The sequence below is a fragment of the Atractosteus spatula genome, chromosome 26, assembly GCF_055471065.1.
Source record: "Atractosteus spatula isolate fAtrSpa1 chromosome 26, fAtrSpa1.hap1, whole genome shotgun sequence".
NCBI lineage: Eukaryota > Metazoa > Chordata > Actinopteri > Semionotiformes > Lepisosteidae > Atractosteus > Atractosteus spatula.
Genome location: NC_142731.1, coordinates 10300016 through 10326223, shown reverse-complemented (window position 1 = coordinate 10326223; position 26208 = coordinate 10300016). Strand labels below are relative to the sequence as shown.

The window sequence follows — 26208 nt, the reverse complement described above, 5'->3', positions numbered from 1 at the left end:
ATGCTATCAGAGAGCTGGCAGGGGCAGATTTGCATGTTTATCTGGAGTAATAATGTGACAGAGGATTGTAATTATCAGGTTTTACAGAATGTCAAGTTTTAGTCTTTGAATTCCAGGGTGGTGTACCTCAGCCCTAGGCGCCCCCCTCCCCCAGTGTCTCGCCAGCGGCTCTGCCCCCCCCCACCTCCACAGAGTCTGTGGTGGCCAGGGAGGTGGGTCCAGTGGTCTCTGCCTGTCCAACCGCAGTGGCCATCTGATTCTGCCTGGAAACCACGACTTTCAGTTTTGCTCAAAGACTGGTACTGTAACATTTTTCCTGCTATTATGAAGAGGATTAGAGACCATGTAACAGCTGCTTTGAATGCAATAGACAGAGCTTGTCTGCGAGTTGCCTCTTTCATTTACAGCCCAAGAGCTGGTTTCTTGTCTTTCTCTGTGCAGTGTACTGGTCAGGCTCTCTGGATCTCCTGCCGCAGGTCCGGTTCAGGCCGAGCGGCGGTTCTGATCTCGCTGCTGCGCTGTGCTGCTCCTTTCTCAGGAGAGCGTGCGGGAGGTGAGTAAACATTGTGTGGCTGTGTGAGGCAAGGGCTTGGCTGCACTGCTCTGTGTGTGTGACAACCATGACACGGCTAATTTTACACGGCAAACACATCCCCCAGCCCGGGTCCTTCCTGTGGGCTCCTGGCGCTGGTGTGGGGGGTGCTTTCTGGGCAAGGGCAGCTGGCCCGCCGTGGGGCAGAGGGGCAGATCGCTGTCTCCCAGGCGCGGAGGTCAGCTTTCACATGCGCTGGGTGAGCAGGTTGTGCTCTGATGCGGGCTGTTTTTGTTTTAACGCCAAACGAAAAGGCCAACAGTTTTTTTTCCAGCCCCCGATCCAGCCCCAGCCCGTGTCTGAGCTCTTCTTCCTCCAGGGTCTTGAAGGTATCTTAGTGACCATTCTCATGCTGAGTTCAGATTACCACCCTAGTGTGCACCTATATCTGATTTAAATAGGTGGCATTAGCAGGTCTTATAGGGCTTTAAGAACTCGTCCTTTCTGAAGGCTCTCTACCAGAGATCTCCTCCTGCCTTCTGCCCAGACCCTGTGTCACCTGTAAGGGATTAATCGCTTGCACAGTAGTAATTTGTTTAATGAAGGTATTTGAGAACTGAAGATTGGTAAGAGTTTTATTGCAAATGATCACAATGCTACTCAATTGTCATAATTAACAATTACGGATCGTCCCTGCCGAAACTGATCTGACAGTTGATTGATTATAAATTATTAATGATGTAACGGCTGTCTACAAAACCTGTATGACCTCCAGTTTCTCCAGGAAATGCTGGAATTATATAAACCTACATGATACACCTTGAGATGACGTGTCATGAAAGGCGCTATATAGAATAAAGACTAAAGGTTTCTGTACTGGATTGAAAATAAGGTGGTTGTTTTTTTTTCCTCTGAGTCCTTGTTTACAGGGACCTGTGAGCAGGAGTTGCCTGCCAGCCTTTCTGGCATACTCCCTCCTGCCCCACCTTCTCTGGGTGTGGGGGGTGTTGTCTGCTGGCAGGGGTGGAAAAACCCGACGGCCCACATTCCCAGTCTAACTGGAGAGTTAATCACATAATCGGGCAAGATACCACGCAAACTGTAAATACAATTAAACATAATTAAAAAAACGAAAGTCACTGCAGTGAGAAAGTCCGAATTCCTGGCTGGGGTTTCAGTTTTTGGAGTGAAATTGAATTCCCCGATGAGAAACAGTGGTTCGGCAGGCAGAGATGTTGGTTTTGAGGGTGCGTCTGGGACAGGGTGTTGTATTACAAACAAGGAGCATTTACTGGTTGTTACTAATCATTTGTACTTCCTGCACGTCTGTACAAGGCGGTTTGCATTCAAAACGAACTGCGAACAGAGGAAATAAACTGTGCAGAAATCACCCCGAGCAGAGAGAAATGATTAAATGTACAATTCAGCTTGACTCTGAGTGTCCAATAGGAGATGGGGAGCAATGCCATCAAAATGGGGGTGAATATTATGATCTTGGGGTGCAGGCTAATTGGTGGGTTTTCAGGAGGTACCAGGAGAGGGTCAGAAATGCCACAGTCCACACGGATTCGAGATCTGTGTCCATCTGCTCCGCAGGGTTGGGTAGGAGGGCAGGGATTGGGCAAGACACAGGAATTAGAAGGAACAGTCTTCTCTGCAGGTCTACTGCCAGCACAACTTCTAGGGTGTGTGCTGAAAAATGTACAGAGTCCCTGACAAACAAGGAGCTGCTGACTTCCTGATCCTAAATCTTAGATCCACACGCAGTCGTTGTGTGAGCCAGAGCACATGTCTGGGAGGGATGGCCAATCACTCTTTTTATCTGTTTGCGGAAGCAAGAAAACATGACTTTTGCTCTGTTTCGGTGTTTTGGGGGTCCTGGCCGTATCTGCAACATGCGAGTGATCACCGCTGCTGGATCCTGCATGTGTTTCACTGGCTAAGGCATCTCAGGTGCCAGAGGTGACAAGACTTAAAAAAAAATAGCCACAACATACAGTAGTGCTAGTCCACAGCTGTAGTGGTCCAGAGCCCTGATGTAGGTGACCCGGTGAAGCACAGCACAGCTGCAAGCACAGCTCTGGTCTGATTTGGCCCGTGAGCAAATCAAATCAAATCAAATCAGAGTGTATTTATCAAATGCACAACAATACGGCGTGCAGCAGTAGTTGCTGGCAATGCAATGTCTTTTCTGCGAGCTCACAAAAATCAGTAGAATCACAAAAATCACAAAATTCACAAAAACACAAAAATCACAAATCACCAAAATCACAAAATTGAGGTTACATTTTTTGAAATTGAAATTGAAATTGAAGAAAACTCAATATGAGTAGAGCTGCTCAGTGTCTATGTGCTATGTGTCCATGGTGTATGCAATATATACAAGTAGTGCAGTTATGCTGAATACAAGGAAAACTGTGTGTCCATGTAGCAAGCAGTATGTGCAGTTAGCAGTACGAGAAACAACAAGAAGAAAGAAATAGACAAGGACGAATGGGAGCTCGCAGGACGGCAGCCTTCCCTGTCGGCGCCATCTTATATAGACTTGAGTGTTCTGCTGGGTTCACACTGAAGACTTCCAGCATGAAGAAAGGCCCTGGCACTGGGGCGATTGTGTTTGGAGGTGGCTGATTTAATCCGATTTAATCCGGCCTACCGTATGGCTTCGGCCAAACTAGGAAGCCAAGAGATTCCCGCAGGAATGCTGGGATGGATGGATTTGATCAAAAACCAGGGGTGAGGTCTGTTAAAAACCAGCCTTGTTTACTCTCACTCACCCTGTGCTCTATGACACCCCCACAAAAGCTTTCTGAACAGTGACACCTATTCTGGTGTCTTCCCTCACCAGCAGTGAGAGCTCCTGCCGACGTGGACGAGCTCGTTACTGTGTTTCTCTCGGTCCTGTCCAGTGTCATTACAGGGAATATTTTACAAGTGGCAGAGGAAAATACCCTTCCTGCTGCCCCCACTCTCGCCCTGTGCCTCCCCACCCAGAATCAAAGAATCTCGGCTGCAAGCTGCTTCATGCTGCTTCGTCTCGGGCTGTTGATTTGCTAATCGGTAATTGCTGTCCTCGGGACGAGCGCTGGGAGTCTTGGGAGAACCGGAAGGGCGGTGAACGAGGTGCACCAGACCCGCAGAGGGACGGTGGGATAGGCAGCCGCTCGGATATATCACCGCAGCAGCTGGAGAATCCGCCGGGTCTGTCTGGACGTGTGCAGTGGGGGTAAAGGTAGGGGTGAGGGGATCGTTCTCCCTTTGACTTGTTTTTGCCTGTGGTGGTGTCGGCGTAGGCGTGTTCGAGGTGCCACCATGGCCTGTCCTTGCGGGGAAGGCTTTGCTGCCAGCCTGTGCCATGCCTCTCTGAGTCTGTGCCCTCCTCCTGGCAGCTGCCTGGGCATTGCTGCTGCTTTTGCCTTTGGAGTCGCAGGGCTTCTCCAGAAAGCTGATTATGCTGAAGCACCACCGTCATGGGTTATGAAATATTTGCAGGTGTAACCAGGAGCTCTGTTCTCAGCCTGTGGTAATAACATCAGGTGACTCTGCTGGCATCTGGACTGACAGCACAGTCCAGTTTCTTACCACATCACCAGCGTTCCCAGAAGACATCAGGGACATAAACACGCGCACGCGAGCTGGGTGACGATGTAAGTTTTAGATGCACACTCGTTTTTTTCTGTGCAGTTAGCTCCTTCCAGCTGGTAATAAGAATTTTTTTTGTGTGGCCGGTCGCTCAGGTCTGGTGCCGGTGGGTTGTGGGTCTGTCGTGTCCTGTCCTGTTGCCTCCCCCTCCCTTTCAAATTTTCCTTTCATGTTTGTTATCTGATTCTTTATTTTTTTCCCTTTCGTGGTCTATCTGACACTTAGTGAAGTATCTCTGCAGGCCTGTTCAGCATACAGTATCTGGAGCTCCTTCACAGGAAAGCTCTGTCGATCGTCTTAGTTTTGCAGCAAAGAACCCTTGAGGCCACAAGGTGCACCTGCAGGGTCAGAAGACAGGGGGCGCTGCTTGGCAGCAGGGATGGGCACTGCTGGTGCGCTGGGCAGGAGGGTGTGTGTGTTTCAGAGATGCTGCCATGCCCTGCAGTGTGTGCACACATACGGGCACAACTTCCACAGTCCCTGGGACTTCTGCCAGTCTTGTTAGTAAACTGGCAACGATTATAGCCATGCTTGGAATGAACACTGCAACAGGTGATTGAGGTTTTGTCATGCTGTATTAACTTGCTAGGATTACCAAGGATAACCACACTTGGCAAACTCCAAAAGTGAATCTTCTGGTGTATCTGATACCTGTTATGCCAGGCCAAACAAGGTGTTGAAAAGGGCTCGCCGAAAATTAGAGTCAAAGAGCCAAGATATGGGGCGGTTGAGATAATTTATTCAATGACAGCACTGAAGAGGACAAACAGAGCTGAGACAGTATCTGCACAGCTGAAGCAGGCAGAGCAGAGGCTGAGGTCTGAGGTGATGAAGAGATGATTAGTGGCAATGATGACAGAGGAACTGGAAACTGAGGATTAAGAAACGCTGAGAAATACTTCTGAGAGACTGAGACTGAGACTGAGACTGAGACTGAGACTGACTCAAAGCAGGGGTAGTGACCCAATGTCTCGGCCCTGAGGAAAGGTTCCTCTGGGCTTAAATACTGTGCGAGGTTCCCTAAATGGCCTGATAGGCCCGGTCTGATCTCGTTGAGGATGGCCCCAATGAGTCTCCAGCATGTGTGTAATGCGCATAGGTAATATGTGGAGCTAATTTTGCGGTGCTGGAGCTCGTTGGGGCGTAACGATACCACAGTGATCCCATCAGATTTGATTCCTATACGCATCTTCCCAGCCTATTCCCATCTTTTCATTTCCTGTCCTGCGGACGATGACAGGTTAAGTCCCGAACAAAGCTGTGTGGGGAACAGAAAGACCAGAGCAGAGGGTAGATGATTGTAGACAGTGTGCTGGTGTGCAGCTCAGACAGACGCCTCCCTGGGCAGATGCCCCCTGTTCTGCCTCTTCTCCTATTCTCTAGAAGTCACTGTCATCAATGTTATCAATGGGATAAAGCCTTTGAGGATTGTGAGTATGAAGACCAAGCATTTGGAGCGCAAGTCCTGTCGCAGTCTCTGCTGCTCAAGACTGGAGAGCTGCAGGACCAGGGGGTGTGAGAAGACTCAGTGGGTCTCTTTGAGGTGTCTGTGCTCACATTGTTTACCCTGCCCAGCCATGTCACGTGTTGGTTACAGAAAGGGAAAGGCGGAACAGAGGGATTATTTCAGTGCCATGGCTCTCCGAGTGCGCTCTCCCTGTCTCTCACTGCTCTTGAATTTCCTGTTCTGGCCCGGGAATTGCAAAAGACCTTATTTTCTGGAACAGTTCACAAGAGAACTTTCAAAACCTTGCTCAAGGTTACATGCTTGTTTTGATCAGCTTTCCAGTGCCGCTCCAACAAGCCCAATGCATCACCTTAAATCGATAAAGACCCTCTGCAATCCTGAGGGCTCCTCTCTCTCAAGAATTCTGCCAGTCTTCACGTTGAGACCCCTGGTGCTCATCGCAGGGCTGGCGTCACGGGGAGGTCAGATCCAGCTCTCTCTGAGTGCCCTGCGAGTGCCAGCTGCCCACCAAGCCTGGGCAGGGCATGGCCAGTAGTGCGCCTCCTGTAGGGGTGACCTGATCACAGTCGGCTAATGACTGAACCCAGGCTGCTGCTCTGTAAGTCTGTAGTACCTAGAGCGGGAATGGGCAACCCCTGGTCCCAGGGGCCAGTGTCCTGCTGGTCTTGCGTGTTTAAAGCCACGTGGTGCAGGACAGGACAGGACAGGACAGCTCCTGGACAGCCCCAGTCCTGCAATTCAAACAGCCTGCGTCTGAAGACAGTAAGCTTGGTTTCTAAAGTAATGGTTTCTAAAGTCCTTATTTGGGCTAATCACCTGCTGTTGGACCACAGATTGTTTCAGGACTCCTGCTGGCACTCTCCAGGACTGGGCTGGAGATGCCCAGTTTAGAAGGGCTCAGCCTGGGCGGGAAACATGCAGCGGTACTGGTTTTAGTGGTGGTACTGACTGGCATTGATGATCTTCTCTATGTTCGAAAGTGCCTGCCCAGCGCTCACCCCAGGCCCTGAAACACCCTGTCTGAGGCAGGCTGGCCCAGTCCCCTCCCCTGTGTTTTCCAGGTGAGCTCCCAAGTATGTGACTGAGCCCTTCATTTGTTTATTTGGTCCTATTCATTGTTTTCAGCTCCAGAGCATTTGGAGAATTGAAAACAAACAGACTCACGTTGACAGTGCAGTTCTGTCAGTGATGTGAAAAGACATACTTTCCCGGACCTGAAAACACAGAGCTGTAGTGAAGCACTTTGTTGGCTCAGTGAAGTACAATACCTGGGAGCTCAGCTTGAACAAACCCCTGGGATTTGGAAAGCCTGACTGTAGAGTTTAGTGACCAAAGTGCTGCTGTTTCATTTTGTAATGTAATTGTAATAATTTGTTATGTTCATGCGGAAAACATGTACATCTGGATGAGACAAAAATAGGACTGTGGTGTCATTCACAGTGTGGAAATGCAGAGAAGCAGTGCCAAGCTCTCTGAAAATAATCATGTTAAAATAAAAAAACTCCACCAAGCGTACACTCCACCCCCCCCCGCTCCTGTGCTGCGGGGGTGCGTCAGGGGGCTCTGCCTCCCTGCTCCAGGCAGCTGCTTGATTTGACAGCAGCTCGGTAATCCGGGATCATCCCCCACAATGCGCAGAGTGGCACCAGTGATGTCAGCGCTGGGATGCTTCTGCCAAAGGTGTGGCTCCGGCCCTCGCTCCTGTGTCAGCGAACAGCAGAGACCGGCAGGCTCTCTGTGGACGCAGGGAGGGGCCCCGCGGAGAGCAAACTGCACCCTCCTCAGCTGTATTCTGGGGAACCGGGTCTCGGAATTCTCCAATCTGGCCCAGGAGCTCCCGGTGGAACCACACAGCTGGTACGTCTGCTGGGTCTGCCTGCAAGCAAACACACACAGGGCCATGTCGGCCTCACCCGCCGGCGCACACACACGCCACTGTTTCCAAACAGGGATCCATTCAAGACCTCAGATTGGTTGGCGTGTTTTTTTAACCTCATGAATCCGTATTTCTACAGGAGTGTTGCACAGACTTTTTCGTGAATGAAAAATCAAAAGTGACCCGACTCGGCACCTAAACACCGACGTGCCAACCACAGCAATTGCAATGTTTGCAAATACACTGCAGGAATTACTTGTGCTGCTTTAACGTAACATACAAGTTGTTTTATTCCGTAATGAGGATAGGTGTTGATGACTGCACTCCCGTAAGCAGCGCAGAGCTCAGACAGAAGGGGTCGCGGGACTCTGGGGGGGTCGCTGAAGCCAGGTGGACTAGCACTGCGCAGACACTGGAGGTTCCCGCCCCTCTCCCTCAGCAGCCAGGCAGAAGGTCATGTTTGTGTGGAGTAAATACTGACTTGGCGGAGCAAGTGCTGAGCAGAGTCCTGCGTACTGGGCTGTGGATTTCTCCTGCCTGCGGTTTCCCCCTGCCCCACGCGGTCTGTCGGTGTGTGTGTGTCTTCTGCTACAGCGCTGGTCCGCAGAGATGCAGAGGAATGGGGAGTTGGCCCCTCCACTGGGCCCTCAGGAGGCCATGAGGGACCTGAACGGCAGGCTGGCGGGCTTCCTGTCTCGAGTGCAGAGGCTGCAGGAGACCAACGAGCAGCTGGAGGGGCAGATCCGGGAGTGGCTGCGGAGGAGAGCCCCCCGAGAGAGGGACTGGAGCCAGCAGGAGAGGATCCTGGACCAGCTCAAGGGCACGGTAGGGCTCCGTCTTTCTGCTGTCACATGCTGTCGGGGGGCGTGGGGGCTGTGTGTCTGGGGGCGCTGCTGAAGAGGCCAGGACGCTCTTCTGCAGGGGTAGCTCCAGCCAGCGGAAGAGAAGAGGGCCGAAAAGCTTTGCAGAGTTTCGCAGATTTTGTTTTTAAAGCGATACCCTCCTACTAAATAATTCGTCTACATTCGTCATACTAAATAAATCGTCTAAAATAATGAAAAGACCGAAGCTCGATAAAACAGATTTGCGTGTTTCTGACTGGTAGAATGCAAAATGAAAACCCGAGGCGAGCTGCTCTGAATCTTTGAGCCTCTGTGATGTTTCTACTTGCTGGAAAGTCTTTAACGCTTGGCCTCGGTCAGGAGGGCTGGTTGTGTCAGACAGGTGGCGCAGTGCTCCGTTGGCTTTGAAGGTCCTAACAGTTTCTCAGATCAGGCAGTGGCTCTGAAGAGTAACAAGCTCCCATTGATGTGCTTCTCAGTGGCTGTGCTTTTTCAGGCTGTTCTGGTTAGGTGATCCTAAAATTAGAGCCTTTAGAGTTGACCGCTTCCTAAACACTGCTCTGTACTCAGTACGAGGTACAAGTACACTTCTTTCCTACCCGTCTCAGTCTTCCGGCCCCACCCACACAGGCTCAGATCCTCCAGGATCAGATGGGAGCTGCTCAGCATTCCTGGGTTTAATCATTGCTGTCAGTAGGTTTGGGTGGTTCAGCTCTTTTTCTCTGATCTTCAGAAAAAAAAAAACTCCTGTGTCTTTGCTTGTTCAAAGAATGAAAGAAAGAGGGTGAACTCTTGTTCTGTAGTAGCCCTTTGATTTCACCGTCAGCCTGGACTCAGATCAAAAGTACCGAGCAGGTGGGAGCCCATTGTGTGCTTTGACAATCGTTAACTGCTCTTACTGGGGTGTGCTGTGTGGGCATGTCAGCAGGCATTGCCACATCAGTGAGGGCAGTGCCTGAGAGCAGCACTGTGTTGTCCTTACCAGAAAACAATCATCGCAACACACAGACATGCAATTACATATTCTGCCTTTGTCTTTTTGTTTCTTCAAGCTGTGCATTGGTAAACCATGGTGTTGGCATGCTGACACAGAGAGCACGCCTGGAGTATATCCACTGCTGCAAAACACAAGCACAAAACAGAGCAATCCCTAACACTTCAGACAGAATGACACCAGACTGCTGGGCAGGGAGGAGGCTGATCAGTGTCCAGACATGTTGTGGGAATTTGGCCAATTCTACTCCCCTGAGTTGTGCTCATTTTAAACTGCAAAATAGTTGGGTAAAAATATCCTCCTTTTTTCCTGAAGTCTGCTGCTCGATGGTGTACACACAGTGTAGTTGACTTGATTCTTTTGGATGTTAACTTTTCTAAAACTCTTGTGTCGTGTGCTTATTCTAAAACCATCTGTGTGGACGTCAGCACATGTAAGGAACGTCCTTTCTCATAATGTGCTATGGTGTGATTTCCGACCAGGGTTAGAGTTGGGATTACATTGTTTGTTGGAGTCAGAGTTGTGTTGAGGGCTAGAAGGATGGCTTAGGGATAAACCTGGAGCCTGTGTCCGGGTCAGGGCCAGGACACAGTAAGGGTTCATGTTGCTCCTTGTTAGCATTTGTCGCTAAAGTTATGGTGTGTTACAGCCGATGGGAGATGGCCAGTCTAGGGCAGGCCAATTACAGCAAAAAAGGACAACCTGTCTGCAGAAAGTAGCAACATATTCACAGGAGAAAGATGAGGAAGGAACAAGAGCTGCATAACTAGAACAACAGTAATAAGACTTTTCGGGGTGAAAAGCCTTTGGAGCTCAGTCTAGTCATGCTTTGGCAGAGGGAGGGCCAGTGGTGTAATAACATGGGTTTCCAGGAAAGTGTGTCCATCCCTGGCTCCTCAGCAGTGGCCGGTTGCCCATGAGAGGGATGCTGGGAAGAGCAGTGGAGAACTGCCAAGAGCACGGATGTTCCCAACCATCTGACCTGTCGGATTTCAGGACTCAGACATGAGAAGGATGTAATGGCAATACCTGATTGGGCACCAGAAATCAGATACGTCAACCTGGCAGCTTCTTTTCCTCTGTAACATCACGGCCCTGTGGCGTTGTGGACTCTGTGTGCTGTTTTCGAGTCGCACTGGGCCAGACGAACACGAGCAGGCGACCGGACCTCCTCCCACTCCTTCTGAAGTGTGTGCTGAAACTGTAGACAGTATGGCTACAGGGGCTTTATTTTCAGGGACCCCATGTCAAGTGTATCCCAGGGGCACGGAGCCAGGAGCTTCGGCTTCCAGTCAGCACGGCAGGCTGGGCGCGCAGGGCGTGTCCTTCCAGCACCGCTGGAATAATCAGTGCCCAGCGCTCCGTCTGGACACACCTCTTCAGCCCCAATGTTCCAGGGAAAACACACACTGCTGTGCTTTTACTTGACTGGCACTTTTATCAGCTCTTTTGTGTAGAGCTGGGCATTTGCTGGAGCGCAGCTCCTTTCTCACAGGCAGAGCAGACACACCCTCACCCAGAGCCCCCATCTTCAATCCCCTGCTTCCCCGGGATTTTCAGGGGGTTCAGGGCAGGATTTTATTCCCCACTTTCTGAAAGTAAAGGCAAGATAGATAGATACTTTATTGATCCCGTGAAGGAAATTGCAGTGCAACAACAGCTTAACACAGACAACACAGCCACAGTGTAACGAATGATTCAATAATAATAATACAGTACATACAATACAATCAGTACAGTGAGAAGTGCACTAAAAGAGTTACTCACAGTCCAGGACACACAAAGAACAAACCAGAACAGAACAGTACGCAGAAAAATCGCATTGCACATAAGAATATAAATATAGATGTAAATATAGATATAAATATAAATACAAATGTATTGCACGGGTCCCTGGCATATATTGCACAAAAAAACAGTTGTAAACAGGAAAAGAAAAAGAACAGATGCAGCAGTAGATGTGTAGATGTGTTCAGTCCAGAAACAGGTCCCTGTCAATGTTGCCTCTGCCCAGACGCAAGGGGGATGCATTGTACAGTCTGATGGCAGAAGGCAAGAATGACCTCCTGTAGCGCTCCCTGTCGCACCGTGGATGAATCAGTCTATTGCTGAACGTGCTCTTCATTTCTACAAGCCTGTCATAGAGGGGCTGGGAGATGTTGTCCATGATGGCCTCTAGTTTGGACACCATTCTCCTCTCAGCCACTACCTCCAAGGGGTCCAGGCCAGACCCAATGACAGAGCTTGCTCTCCTGATGAGCTTGTTCAGCCTGTTAGCATCCCCTGCTCTAATCCCAGGGCCCCAGCATACCACTGCGTAGAAAATGCCGCTCGCTACCACCGACTGATAGAACATGTGTAGCATCTTACTACACTCATTGAAGGACCTGAGCCTCCTCAAGAAGTAGAGTGTTGAATGTTGAAATTGAAAACTGATGTCTTTATTGTAATTGATTATTTAATAAATGGCGTGAAGACAGTCGTGGAGAAGGTTCCGTCCCGTAGGTAGGACAGAACAGCCGAGTCCGGCCGGCGGGTCGAGCCTGGGCTGCAGGCTGTGCGCTCGCAGGCCCCCTGGTGACTGACTTGTCTCCGGCAGATCCGGAGCCTGCTCGTGGACAACGCCAGCCTGGCCCTGCAGACTGACAGCGCGCACAGCGAGGCGGCCCGCCTCAGAGCCAGGTGGGTCTCCTTGCTCTCGTCCCGTCTGTCCTCCTGCCTTGGGGGGGGGGGTTAATTGGCCACAGCAGAGCCTCAGGAGTCGGCAAACCTTCAGTGTGGTTACTCCTTCACAACGGGGAACCTGCCATTTCTCTTCCACCAGCGGCAGACTTGCAGGTGGAAGTGATGGGCCCACAGAAAGCTGTTGTTTTTTTTTAACTAGGAGAGGGAGGAGAAACAAGTCATTGTGAACAGAGACAGGATCAGCCCAGCAGAAAGTCTCCATCCCAGATGTACAAGGAAAGCCTTGTACTTGAGAACTCTGACAGGCCTTTTCGGGCTTTTCCAATGGCCTTCTGCAGAGAACACGCTCCTGTATCGCTGTGAAAATAGTCACAGTTTAAAAAAAACACACAGTTTTGCAATAAAGTAAGACGTTGGGACATATATGGGGGTCAGACTGAAATGTTGCTCAAAGCAGGAACAGAATCATCAGCTCCTGTTCTCTCCTGGAGTCGAGGAGCTGTTGGTGCGGACCGACAGGCTGGAGAGTGTGTGAGCACAGGGGTCTCAGTACCAAAGAGACGCATCGCGCCGCTCGGGGGCAGCTGTCCCACTAAAGACACACTTGTTGCTGCTGGAAGCCAGTGCCTGCCTTGTAGCAGAGCAAAGGACTGTTCCAGACCGTTCTGCGAGGAGCTCTCTTCTGCAACTTGCCTGCACATTTATTCCTTTTGGTTACTTGAATAGTTAAATGGTATGGATGAATGAATGTGACCTGCTAGGGGCTTCACAAAGTGTCAAGCTGGCTCCTCTCCGCCTGGAGACAGCTGTTCAAAGCGGTCAGACACGCTGGTACCCGTTCATGCAATTTGACAGCTCACCCTTCTTCGGGGTAGAAAAGTGAGTTGAAGGAAATGCTCATAGATAGATAATACTTTATTAATCCTGTAGGGAAATTCATGGCAGCATTTGCGTTATAACAGCCTTAGTGTGGCCAGATAACAGGAGACAAGCACCTGCAATCGCTATGTAGTCTTGCCTTTCCTATTCCCAGTACAGCTCTTGAGCACATGCTGCTGTGACAACATGCAGAGCGCAGTTGTCGAGGACTGGGGGGTGAAGAGGCTGCAGGTTTGATGGCGGTGAACAAGCCTGTGTCTCCTGCGGGAATACAGGTGTGCCGCGGAGGAGAGCAGGACCAGGCAGCTGGAGAAGCGCGTGGTGTGGCTGAAGGGGGTGTGGCAGGAGGCGGAGCTCCAGAAGGCGGGGCTAGAAGAGGAAGTGCAGGGGCGCCTGGCTGACATGGATCATCTGCATCACAGCCACCAGCAGGTCCGTGTGTCTCTGCGGAGGGTGTCTCTGCGGAGGGTGTCTCTGTGGAGGGTGTCTGTGAGTGTGTCTCTGCAGAGTGTCTCTGCAGAGTGCGTCACTGCAGAGTGTGTCTGTGAGTGTTTGTCTGTGGATTGTGCCTGTGAGTGTCTCTGTGGAGTGTGCCTGTGAGTGTTTGTCTGTGGATTGTGTCTGTGAGTGTCTCTGTGTGTCTGCGGATTGTGTCTCTGTGGAGTGTGCCTGCGGAGTGTGCCTGTGAGTGTGTCTGTGAGTGTTTGTCTGTGGATTGTGTCTGTGAGTGTCTCTGTGTCTGTGGAGTGTCTCTGTGGAGTGTGCCTGTGAGTGTTTGTCTGTGGATTGTATCTATGAGTCTGTCTCTGTGTCTCTGTGAAGTGTGTCTGTGAATGTGTCACTGGAGTGTGTCTCTGTGGAGTTTGTCTATACAGATATTAGCCCCTAAATCTCACAGCATACTTTTTGTTGATAAACAAAGAAAGGCTCATTTTTTCTTGAAGGATGTGGAATGATTTGTATGGGGGAAAAAAGGAATAATCATTTTCAACAGCCTTCCATGAGCAGAATAATCCATTTGCTATAATGGTCTGCTGAAATAATACCCACAGATACAGAGGGATGTAGAGCACTACAGCTGCCTAATGTGAAATCCATGATCTCCCTGGCTGAGTGCTCTTACAGTACATCCAGTGCTCTCTGCACACAGGCCGCGCGCTCATGCACAGTCCTGACATGGCACTGGAGTAGAACACACTTCACAGTGACTGGTCTGGCTGCTCCGCTGGTCTGCCTCTATCGCTCGCTCGCTGGCTGGCCTACTGTCTTCCTGCACCTCTGTCCTCTGGCTCACTGCCCTCCCCCCTCTCCCAGAGCGTGTCTGCCTTGCTCTCTCTCTCTGTCTCTCTCTGATTCTCTCTCTCCATTCAATTCAAATCAATTCAAGGTGCTTTATTAGCATGACCGATGGGTACAATCAGTGTTGCCAAAGCAAATAAGAATAAAATTAACATGAAACAAAACAAAAAATAATTTTAAAAAAATCTACAGCCATATTACAGACATTTACAACAAAGTCATATCATAAAATATTTACATTTACTGTAAACATATGGAGCATTATAGAGAGACAGACTCACTGTTCCTCAGGCTGTGACAGGAGATCACATACTGGGCTGCCAGTTCGACGAAGTTTCCTCCTCCCTCTCCCAGTCGGATTGGGACCCGTTGTGATTCTGGCAGGTGTGGGAACTCTGGGATTAGATTTCTGAATTTAGGGAAGAATGTGTCTCTAATCCCAGAATATCTGTCACAGTGCAGTAGGAAGTGCATCTCTGTCTCTATTCTCTGTCTCTCAATTCAATTCAATTCAAGGTGCTTTATTAGCATGACCGATGGGTACAATCAGTATTGCCAAAGCAGATACAAATAATAAAATCAACATGGAACAAAACATAAAATAAAATCTACAGACATATTACAGACATTTACAACAGAGACATATCATAAAATATTTACATATACTGTAAACAAATTGAGCATTATAGGGAGACAGGCTCACTGTTCCTCAGGCTGTGACAGGAGATCACATACTGGGCTGCCAGTTCAACTGAGTTTCCTCCTCCCTCTCCCAGTAGGATTGGGACCCGTTGTGATTCTGGCAGGTGTGGGAGCTCTGGGATTAGATTTCTGAATTTAGGGAAGAATGTGTCTCTAATCCCAGAGTATCTGTCACAGTGCAGTAGGAAGTGCACCTTTGTCTCTATTCTCTGTCTCTCTCTCTCTGACTCTCTCTCTCTCTGCTCGCTCTCTCCCTCTCTGCTCGCTCTCTCTCACTCTCTCTCCGGCTCTCTCGCTCTCTCGCTCTCTCGCTCTCTCCTCGCTCACTGCAGGCAGCGCTGGCTCTGCAGCAGTCTGCGAGGCCGGTGTGCGATGCTGTGCTGCTAGGTGCGGAGAGGGAGGATGGCAGCGGGATGGAGCTCTCCCAGCTCCTCGATGAGATCAGGACGCACTACGACCGTCTCATCGCCCTCGGCGGCGCGGGCGCGGGCCACGGCGCAGCGGCGGACATGTCAGGGGGCCCCCTCACCCAGGTAAGCAGAGCGCCCTGCCCTGTCCCAGGCCCCCTCCCGCCACTGCAGAGGTTCTCCTGTGATCGGTGATGGTCACCTCCCTGCCTCCCCCCTCCCCCCTCTCCTGGGTTTCGCTGGTGTTCGTGCATGCAGTGCAGAATCCGTTCCTAAATCTCTCATAAATCACAGAAAGAGCCTTCCGTCCACATCGCGCGAGAGAGGAGGTCTTTAAGGATCCGGTGCTGCGGTATTGTTTGATGAGCTCGTCAGCGGAAATTGAAAGCGCTGTCCTACAGCGTCCCCTCAGAGGACTCCTTCCACGGAGGTGCAACAGGGAGTGCAGGACAGGCGTGCAGGACAGACGCAGGCCTGGCACACAGGCCTGTCGCCAGCCAGCTGCTGTGTCAGGGGTTTCTACCTGCTGGAGCTGGAGCTGTGGTCCGAGTGAGCGGCTGGCGGCTTCTCTGGAGCTGAGCTGCTGCTCCGAACGGCTTCGGCATTCCCCGTCCAGGCCGGCCCTCGCCTCCGGCCACGTTCTGTAGCTCGGTGCCGTCACGAAGGAGTTCTTTCCGGGCCCTATGCAGACGACACAATCCGGGGTAGAGTGAGGAAACACTAGGAAAAAGTCGTGCAGGATTCGGGAATAAAAACAGGGGGAAGGAGTGTCGAAGGAGTGCTGGTGGTCGGGGGAGGTGTAGCGAGGCAAACGAGTCCAGAGAGATATCCAAAAACAGGCATAAGTCCATGGCCAGGCGTTCCATCCAAAACAGGACATTAAAAACAGGAACCGGGTCGGGACCGGCAGGGGGAACGGGAACAGGAACAGAAAGTTAAAAACATAACGCAGCCAGATGCATCAGGACCCGGGCTCGCATGATACGGGGACCAATGCAGAGCCCTGATTAGTGTCAGCTTCTGGCTTTTAAGGGGGAACTGTAAAGGGGCTGGAATAAGGAACAGGTGCGGGGAATGAGGCAAAACAAGGAGCGCCCTTAAGGGGGAGGGACTACAATCGTGACAGGTGCGACTCTCTGCTGGGGCGAGAATCTGCGGAGAGCCCTGCCAGATTAAAATGAGCAGCCGTGACCTGCTGACACAACACCAGGCACAACACGGAAACTCTGCAGCAGCTCAGAGCCAGGCCTCGTGCAGCACGCAGGGCCTGATGACATACTGTTTCATTCGGCTGCTTGTCCTTTGCCTCCCGGAATCTGTTTCCACCGAAATTGCCCCCCTAAGGTTTAGCACAGTGTATATTGACAACGTCGGCCCTCCAGCCGAGAGGGTGTGACGTACAGCCTGTGTCCCGGCCTGTGTCTGTCTGTGTCCCCCCCCGTGTGTGACGAGGGTGGTTCCTGCAGCTGGAGGAGGAAGCCGCCCGGGAGAGGATGACCGAGGAGGAGGAGGCCATGAAGGCGGCCCGGGCGGAGCTGACTGAGGCGCGGCGCCAGTGGCAGAGCCTGCAGGTGGAGATCGAGTCGCTGCACGCCCTGGTAAGCACAGCGCCCCACGTGGCTTACACCGCCGCGCCAGGTTACAGTGAGCCACTTCGATGCAAGGGTGACGTGTGCCAAGCACAATGCCAAGCTCAAAACGGAGCACGCAGAAACCCGGCACGTAACAGCTCGGCCTGGTGCCGTCAGGGAGGCTGATATCTACACCAGATCTGCGCAGATGTGCAGAAAGGTGTTCACCTGGGGTACCGCACGGGCGCGTGACTGTCTGCCTCGCTCCCTGGGCCGCAGGAGAAGGGCCTGGCAAACTCCCTGCAGGAGACAGAGCTGCAGTACCGCTCCGAGCTCCGGGACCTGGCCGCCGTCATCCGCAGGCTGGAGGCCGAGCTGAGCCACGTGCGGCAGGGCCTCGACAGCCAGCGGCAGAGGCACGAGGAGCTCCTCAACACCAAGGTGCGGCTGGAGAGGGAGATCGCCACCTACCGCCACCTGCTGGACAAGGAGGAGAACAGGTAGGAGGCTGCACAGATGCACATTCTGTTTCCCGGGGGTGGTAACTGTATGAAGGCTCTACTCACAATGCAAGTGGGGATGGATCCCAAATATTGTCAGGAGCAACATCATAATAAGATACTGCTACAAATGGGGGGGTTATGAAAATGGTGAAAAGGATTTGACCGAGCAGTTAAGTCAATAAGTTAAATAAATGTTCAAAACCCCCAATTTGTAAGTGATAGAATATACCTAAGCAGCCGGTATAATTAGAGGCACATGAATTCTTTCTTCTCTGGCACAGCTTTGTTGAAAAGAGTAATAATCCAGGCACACTTGGTTAAACAAATATTTCTTACAATGACCAGACACAAAACTACACTGCACACCATGAAGCATACAACACACAAGTTACTCTGTGTACAGTATTTACAGACAAGGCGTTTCAGAGGCCTAACATTCTGGTCACCCAAAAAAACCCGGACTGCTACTAATCATTACATTCTTAATGCCTACAGAGAATACAAAGCAACCTGCAAAGCAAAGCCTAACTAAATACAAAGCAACCTGCAGTTAAATCTCTCTCTCTCTGCACCCTGGATGCCACAATATAAATGGGAGCCTATAAAGATGTTTCTAACTGAGGTATCTTTTACCCAGGAAACCCACATTCCCTAAAAACAAAGAATAACAAGCTCTCTCTAACAAGGTTCAAATACTGAGCTCCAGTCAGGTTTGGTTTGGATGATCATTAAGTAGGGGCTCTCGCCTGGTGCAAGCTTCAAGTCCCGATTCCTCTCTTCTCTGCTGCTTTTTCTTCTCTGTGCTTTGAATGTGATCTTATTTTGTGTGTGTCTGTACTGTTCCTTGACAATCATTAACCCACAACTTACCTAGGTATACTAACATAAACTTTACAATTATGTTTGCTGAAGGGACCCCCCCAGATCTCAGCCAACATCCTCTCTGCTTTGAAGCTAGAAGTCTTTACTCTTCCAAGTGTCACAGACTTTATCTAAAATCCAAGAGACACTTCTCGGTCACCTAAAGTTGTAACAATACCGTGCTTCACCTCTGAAAGAAAATGTCAGTTCAGTCAGTGCTACCACTTAAACATCAATCCTTCTGACAAACACAGTTCTAAACACACAATTTGCATTTCACCCTCTGGCCAGCGTGCCTCTGGACAAAGCTGTGGTGCCCAGCAGCACCAGGGCCAGTGAAGGAGAGAGGTCTGTGCAGAGGGGTCTCTCTGGTTAGTGTAGTGACCCGAGGGGGGCAGGGGCAGCAGACACTGGGGTGTAACCGATCCCCCAGACAGTGAGACTGGCAGCAGTACCAGGAGGGTCACGCAGGGCAAACGTTTCTGCTCGCTGGCAGAGACTGGTCAGCTTCTGTCAGAACGGTGGAATTACTGAGCAGGCCAGGAGCGGAAATCCAACTTTTCAGGAGCAACAGGATTCTTCTGCCAGATAAAAGGTGCAGAGTCACATAATTTATCTTCAGAGGAAGTGTGTGACGGATGTGAGCCATCCAGAAGCAAGGTGTTGGAGCAGGAGGCACCAGATGAAGACCAGAGTATAGATCAGGAGTGGAGCTCAGCAGTCTGATCCATTCCGCCTTCGGCCAGCTGCACGCTCTCACACACGCGCTGAGCACGATGAATCTGTTGCTTTGTTTTTGAGTGGATTTGCCGCGGCCTACTTGTGGAATAAAATGATTTTAAATATGCCTTAACTGCGGCTTTGCCTGTACAACTTGTCCGACAGCTGCTAAGATCTGAAATGGATCAAAGTACTGCTCAATGGGAGTCTGGTCTGTTGCCTTCCTGATGTGTCTCAGGAATTCCGACTCAGGCGTGCGGTCAGGGCAGGTCTCACAGAGGAATGCCTCCATCAGTAGCATCAGGAGGAAGTAATTCATTAGTGAACGTGAGAACCCTGCTGAAGGTTTCAAAGAAAGTTAACAGAGGGGAAAAGAATGCAGACAGGGCTGAAAAAACACCGCAAAAGCCGACTCCCAGGCAGTGACAGACAGGAGGTGTTTAATCGATAATGTCCCTCACAGGTGTGACGAGCGTAACGATGATTGATGAGCTCTGTCATCTGGAATGGCTTTCAGGGCAGCCCAGCATGATAACTGCAAAGCTGCGCAAGAAACAGCCCCTGGCGAACTGTGTTGCCAGGGTGTGTCTGTCTGGAATCTGAGGACCGAAGTCCGGGGTGGAGAGGAATGTACAGGAAGAGTGTGGAAAAGGGCTCTCGACTCGGAATGTGGGCGATTGGTCCACTGGCTCTATCCCCTGCAGCTTCCCGCAGTCTGGGAACAGCAGGGGTCACAGACAGGAATTACACAATCTCTGGGCCTTGAGGGCGTAGACACTGCCCGTGTACGAAGGTTTAGGGTTATGGCAAACGGGCTGAAAGATAGAGAAAGTGGGGTTAGGGTTGGGAGAAGTGGGGTTAGGGGACAAGGTTATGGTGAATGTTGGGTTATGTTTTTCAGAGAAGTTCTTTTTCTGAACATACACACCTGTGCATGCAGCACTTACCAATTTTTATTCATGCTAAGAACAATCAGTGTCTTTTATCCAATGAGATTGTAGTCACCTACATTCTTCCTTGCAAAATGAGGCACCAGTGGAGGATTGTTGGAGCAGTTTGTGGGGTCCAGCAGCCCGGTTCCCTCCTGCCTTTTGTACCCACACATGTACAAGCGGGGGTGCAGGGCGGTGACCCCCGTGCCACACTGCCCAGTGCCCCCCCAGCAGAGTCCTGTGCTCAGACGCCTCTCCTCTGTCGTTGGGCGCCAGGCTCCACGGGCCGAACCCCCCCAGGAAGGAGGCGAGACCTGTCGTGGCCGGGAGCCCCAGGAAGGCCGTGGCCGAGGCGGGGCGCGAGATCGACGCCAACCCTGCCCGGACAGCCGGGGGGGCCCCCGCCCCCGAGCACGGCACCAAGAAGGCCCCACAGCTGCAGAGACAGGGGAGCCTGTCAGGTGAGACCCCCTCGGCGTGGCCACACCAGTCCCCCGCCGAGCTCAGACTCCCGCTGCGGAGCTCTCTGAGCCATGCCAGGTGTTACGGGTGCACGAGCTCATGCCAGACGGGCCTTTCATGCTGGTCACCTTTGAAGTTTGTCAGCAGCCATATCACCCTGCAACATACAACTGGCAGCCTACTGGAGCTCAGCAGGTGTGAGCCTGGTCAGTACCTGGATGGGAGACCTCCTGGGAAAAACTAAGGTTGCTGCTGGAAGAGGTGTTAGTGGGGCCAGCAGGGGGCGCTCACCCTGCGGTCCATGTGGGTTCTAATGCCCCAGTATAGTGACGGGGACACTATACTGTAAACAAGTGCCGTCTTTTGGATGAGACGTAAAACCGAGGTCCTGACTCTCTGTGGTCATTAAAAATCCCAGGGTGTTTCTCGAAAAGAGTAGGAGTGTAACCCCGGTGTCCTGGCCAAATTTCCCATTGGCCCTTACCACTCATGGCCTCCTAATAATCCCCATCTCTGAACTGGCTTCATTACTCTGCTCTCCTCCCCACTGAGAGCTGGTGTGTGGGGAGCATTCTGGCGCACTATGGCTGCTGTCGCATCATCCAGGTGGGGCTGCACACTGGTGGGGGTGGAGGGGAGTCCCCATTACCTGGAAAGTGCTTTGAGTGGAGTGTCCAGAAAAGCGCTATATAAGTGTAAGCAATTATTATTATTGTGAAATTCCGCACTTTGATTTGTGCACTAGCCTGCTTCTCGGAGGGAGTGAAAGGCCTGGGCGCACAGGCTGGAGGCCCTCAGTGACGTCACTCCCACAGCCGCGCGTGTTAGCCCATTCGATTAACACCCTTCCGGTTTTCACAAGCGGGGCTGCTTCTGAATGACTCTCCCCCCCTTCCTCCCGTCACAGCGCCGGAGACGCAGCACAGCCCGGAGAAGAGGATGGAGACGGTGACGACACAGGAGATCCTGCAGGGCAACGTGATGCGCGAGAGCGCGGAGGCCCGCGGCACGGTGGAGTAAGTGGGGCGCAGGGGGGTGCACGGGGAGAGGCGGGGGTCCGGGGACACCAGGCAGGCTGGGCAAACTGAGTGATCTGAGTGAACTGGGCACTGGTTTCTGCACCAGAGACCAAACTAGACAGGTAAGACGCAGAACGAGCTTGATGCAGGGAGAATCTCGCTGGCTCTAGGGAGCTTGAAAAGCCTGCTGGCTCGTTCGAACACACGGATCTCAAAATGTGGGCACTGTGGGGCAACGCCATGGGACAGCCATTGAAGTGCACCCTTGGGGTAACATGTTCCCCCTATCACCCCAGTGACATCACAGTGACATCACACACCGTCACGTCAGCAGTGACATCACACACCGTCACGTCTGCAGAGACAACAATGGGGCTGTCCATGGAATTGGGGTGCCCATGTTTCACTCTGTGTACACCACCCTGCACTGCGCCCCGGCCTGCAGCTTCGAGAGGGAGAAGCACCTTGACATCCGTAGATTTTGCTCCGATTGACCAACCGATCGCCCGTGAAAAGGAGTTCAGTTCTGAGTTTCGTGGCAGCGAAAGTGGACTTCTGGAGCGTCTCTCTCTGCGAGTGATAGCGCAGTGTCTTAAGAGTGGTGGGGGTGGTGGCCGTGAGAGCTGCAGATGTGTGAGAACACCTTTAGTCAGCCATAACTCACTTCGGAACATGTTTGCAGGAGGGAAAACAAAACAAAAACTGCTCAAACGCGCTGGCAGACTGCCCCGTGTTTTATGGTTGTAACGTCAGATACTTTGTAGCATAAGTGATTCATTGTTCGCCTCTTTCATTTTTCGTTCTGTTCGGCGAAATGTAATAAGGGCTAGCCCCAGCACGCTGGAGAATGTGTCTCTGACACAATTTCTGCCGTCTGTGACATCAAGCGAGCAGGTGTCCGTGGCCGACCTGCTCAGGTGAATCACCAGGGAGACGCCTGCTGGCGCTGCGCTCTCACGCCACCTGCTGACGGCCTTGAGGCCACAGAGAGCCCAGGGCGGCACAGCGCGGGCAGCGAACCGGGAAGCCTTCCTCTCGTATCCCTTAAAACTGGGAGAGCTGGGAAGAAGTAATCACTGGAAAAGCGTGGAAAATGGAGAGAGGCAGAGAGAAAAGCCTGCTCACTGGAAACATCACGGAAATTCACCAAATCATATTGTCAATCACATGGGCAATTAAGGTGCGCGGTGCATTCGCCACCTCTGTCCTAACCAGAGCTGCTAAGCCTGTCCTCACGTGGGAGAGCCGGCAGTCTCATGCCATGATTTGTAGGTGTTGAGGGCTGCTGACTGAGCAGAGGTTCACAGAAAGATGACAATGGGCCTGGAAAAGCCAGGGGAGAGATCGACTTGACCTTCTCCACATATAGCATTGACAGGTCAGAGTCTGAAAACTGAGAGTTTAGAAGTTGGATTGTCTTGAGACAGGGTGGCAGCCGACATCGACTTGGTGGAATAATGTCCAGTGTTGCAGAAAAATCAGGGCCCATTCCTGCTGGCTGAACGTCCTGGCTCTCACAATCCACTGCCAGGGGATCCCGCAGCCTCCCCTCCCCAGTCCGGCTCTGACAGGGGAGCTTGGGCTGCTCGCACCTGCAGCCCTGATTTCCAGGCGCTGGGGCTCTGCTCGGCCAGTCTCCTCCCAGGGGCTGACCGGTCCTGCTGTCGCCCCCTGCAGGACGGAGAAGATCGACGAGGTGATCAAGGAGTGGGAGGGGTCGTTCTTCAAGGGGAACCCGCGGCTGCGGAAGAAGTCGGTGTCGCTGCGCTTCGACCTGCACCTGGCGGCGGCGGACGATGGCTGCGCTCAGACCCGCCAGGACAGCCTCCCCGACGTGGAGGTGCGGCTCATCATGAAGAGGTCTCGGAGCATCCCCACTATCGCCCAGTGACATCACACCCTGTCACGTCACACACAACCCGCCCCCATGTGTGACATCACAGTGACATCCTAACCCCCGTCTGACATCACGCCATGACTTACATCCTGTTTCTGACATCACAAACAGGGAGGTTCTGTGCATATTAACAGTGCAGATCAACAAATCGCACGCTTCTTTGTGTGGACTGAAGCCCTGTGTTTCCAAGGCAGAGTGGGCCTGCGAGCCAGGCAGTTTGCAGTAATGGAGTAGAGAGGCGCTGTGTGCTGGATGAGTGACAGCTCGTGTGTCGCATTGCTCTGCGTTCCTGCGTGCACACCAGCCCGAGACTCAGCCAGCCCGGCAGGGAGGAGCAGACGGTGGCTGTGGGCCGGGAAATTAAGAAATCCATGCCATTCCTGTACCTGCTGCCCTTTACCTTTATCCAGTACAACCGGCATTTACCCTGGCATGTCTGAGCAAAGCCTAGAATTTCTCTTGTGGTTGTATATAGCTGCATCACACAGAATATGTATTTCTCTGGGACTGCGGGGTCTTACGCAGTATAATCTATATCATGCTATTGTAAATTGATTGTATTTAAAAGATACCATTGCACTGTTAAGCTCCTGTTTGTTGGCACCAAAACAATGCAGAGTCCAGCCCCAGGGACGGAGGGAGGGAAACCTGCCCTGGAACAGCCCGTGGCCAGGCAGAGCAGGGGGCGGCTGCGGTGTTCCAGTCCATTACCTATTACCTATGCATTTCTCAGTGTGCTTCATCTGCGCTACTAGTGGAATACTTGAATTAGACTATTTCCGATTTTGAACTCTAACCAATTGTATTTTAAGAAGGACAAAGATGTCCCGCTTTTTATCCAAAGGCAAAGTTATTTCAATAAAATGGTTTAAAAGACTCAGGCAGCTGTCTCCAGAGTGGTTTGTTTCCTATGGCTGTACTGGTAAGGATCCAAACAGGCAGGGCATTCTGTGTGGTTCTGGGGTTCTGTCAGGACACAGGCACCCCTTCAAAAATGGGGACGATTGGTCTTTAATCAATCAGCAGGTTGATCCCACCACCCAGGGCGAGCATTAGGAGACAGACCCAGGACAGACCCACTGGCCAGGGCGAGTATTAGGAGACAGGCCCAGCGGCCAGGGCAAGCATTAGGAGACAGGCCCAGGACAGACCCAGCGGCCAGAGCGAGCATTAGGAGACAGACCCACCGGCCAGGGCGAGCATTAAGAGACAGACCCAGGACAGACCCACCGGCAAGGGAGAGCATTAGGTGACAGACCCAGGACAGACCCAGCGGCCAGGGCGAGCATTAGGAGACAGACCCACCGGCCAGGGCGAGCATTAGGAGACAGGCCCAGGACAGACCCAGTGGCCAGGGCGAGCATTAGGAGACAGATCCAGGACAGACCCAGCGGCCAGGGCGAGCATTAGGAGACAGACCCAGTGGCCAGGGTGAGCATTAGGAGACAGACCCAGCGGGCAGGGCGAGCATTAGGAGACAGGCCTAGGACAGACCCAGCGACCAGGGCGAGCATTAGGAGACAGGCCCAGGACAGACCCAGCGGCCAGGGAGATCATTAGGAGACAGACCCAGGACAGACCCAGCCAGGGCGAGCATTAGGAGACAGACCCAGGACAGACCCAGCCAGGGCGAGCATTAGGAGACAGACCCAGCGGCCAGGGCGAGCATTAGGAGACAGGCCCAGGACAGACCTAGCGGCCAGGGAGATCATTAGGAGACAGACCCAGGACAGACCCAGCCAGGGCGAGCATTAGGAGACAGACCCAGGACAGACCCAGTCAGGGCGAGCATTAGGAGACAGACCCAGCCAGGGCAAGCATTAGGAAACAGACCCAGGCTCAGGCCAACGACCGCTGTAGGCTGTAGGGATTGAGGTCCTGCGTTCAGATCTCAGCACATGAAGCCCATCCACACCGATGCTGACCCAACGACATGCGATGCTTTTAATTCCGATGACACCACGGTTTAATCAGATTAATTCAATTAACTGACTTTGCCAATTAAAGAACGTAAAGAATTCATCAGGACGGATCCCGTGGCTCGACTGCCACTTTCCAGTAGAGCTCCCGGAAGCGGAGGTGAGCCGGGTTACGGGAAGCAGAGCCACGCCCGGCTGTGGCCTGGAGCCGCTGCACAGACACAGCACCAGGCAGCTGCAGGAGCAGCTCTGTGAAGAGGGAGGGAAGGGATATCGGGATACTGAGCAGAGTGAACTGAATACTGGGGTTTCAGAGTATAGCATTGGGGTCTCCTCTGAAAACACCCCACTGATCCACACGGCTCCAGTTAATCCTTAGCTGCATTAGAGAACCCAAGAAGTTTGAACATTTTGGACCTGGGCATGTTTTATGCACCATAAACCGTACGATAGTTTTTAAAATATTTTTCACACCATGTTTTGGCAGGGGTGCATTTGAGATCCTAGGAAGTGATGGCCAAGACAGCGTAATGGGCGTCTCTGGGCTTTCTAGGCTGTAGACAGGGCGACCACTGGGGCAGGAGACCAGGCAGGTGTCCTCTTGCAGAAGAGAGGTCCTGCTGTTTCCCGCTGGCCCAGCACGGGAGAGCTGTGACAGCCCAGGGCACCAGCTCGCTCTGGAATATGGCTCCTGGACTAGTAGCAGGAAGGGAATCACTGTGACACACCAGAGGTGCAGGCGCTGTCAGCCCACCTGGAGTATATACTGTAGCACACACAGCAGGCATGGGTGTGAAGCGCTCTCCCATGAGCGGAGAGGCAGACACCCTCTGGAGAGGGCTGTCCCAGCCAGTTAGTCAATTCAATTCACGGTGCTTTATTAGTATGACCAATGGGTACAATCAGTGTTGCCAAAGCAGATAAAAATAATAAAATCAACATGGAACAAAACATAAAATAAAATCTACAGACATATTACAGACATTTACAACAGAGAC

General features: G+C 52.0%; 1 protein-coding gene across 4 annotated transcripts; it reads left to right on the top strand.

The window, feature by feature from the left end:
- The first annotated feature begins 320 nt into the window (after positions 1 to 320).
- Positions 321 to 24171, top strand: krt222 (keratin 222). 4 transcript variants are annotated; one of them, XM_088906269.1, is made up of 10 exons: positions 321 to 553; positions 8113 to 8343; positions 11954 to 12036; positions 13194 to 13350; positions 15252 to 15452; positions 16793 to 16924; positions 17177 to 17397; positions 20190 to 20374; positions 21283 to 21391; positions 23072 to 24171. In XM_088906269.1, exons 2-10 carry the CDS (start codon positions 8128 to 8130, stop codon positions 23283 to 23285), a joined length of 1518 nt encoding a protein of 505 aa, XP_088762395.1. In that variant the 5' UTR covers positions 321 to 553; positions 8113 to 8127; the 3' UTR covers positions 23286 to 24171. The 4 variants fall into 4 exon arrangements, with proteins under 4 accessions (XP_088762395.1, XP_088762397.1, XP_088762396.1 ...); XM_088906271.1 differs by lacking the exon at positions 321 to 553 and adding an exon at positions 3696 to 3764; XM_088906270.1 differs by lacking the exon at positions 321 to 553 and adding an exon at positions 4113 to 4179.
- Positions 24172 to 26208: the final 2037 nt, after the last annotated feature.

Excerpts from the sequence above, each read along its gene's own strand:
- krt222 (XM_088906272.1), top strand. The coding sequence starts at position 7,308 with ATGCTTCTGCCAAAGGTGTGGCTCCGGCCCTCGCTCCTGTGTCAGCGA. Across the intron at positions 17,398-20,189 it reads CTGGACAAGGAGGAGAACAG|GCTCCACGGGCCGAACCCCC; the intron begins GTAGGAGGCTGC and ends GTTGGGCGCCAG. Across the intron at positions 20,375-21,282 it reads GAGACAGGGGAGCCTGTCAG|CGCCGGAGACGCAGCACAGC; the intron begins GTGAGACCCCCT and ends CTCCCGTCACAG.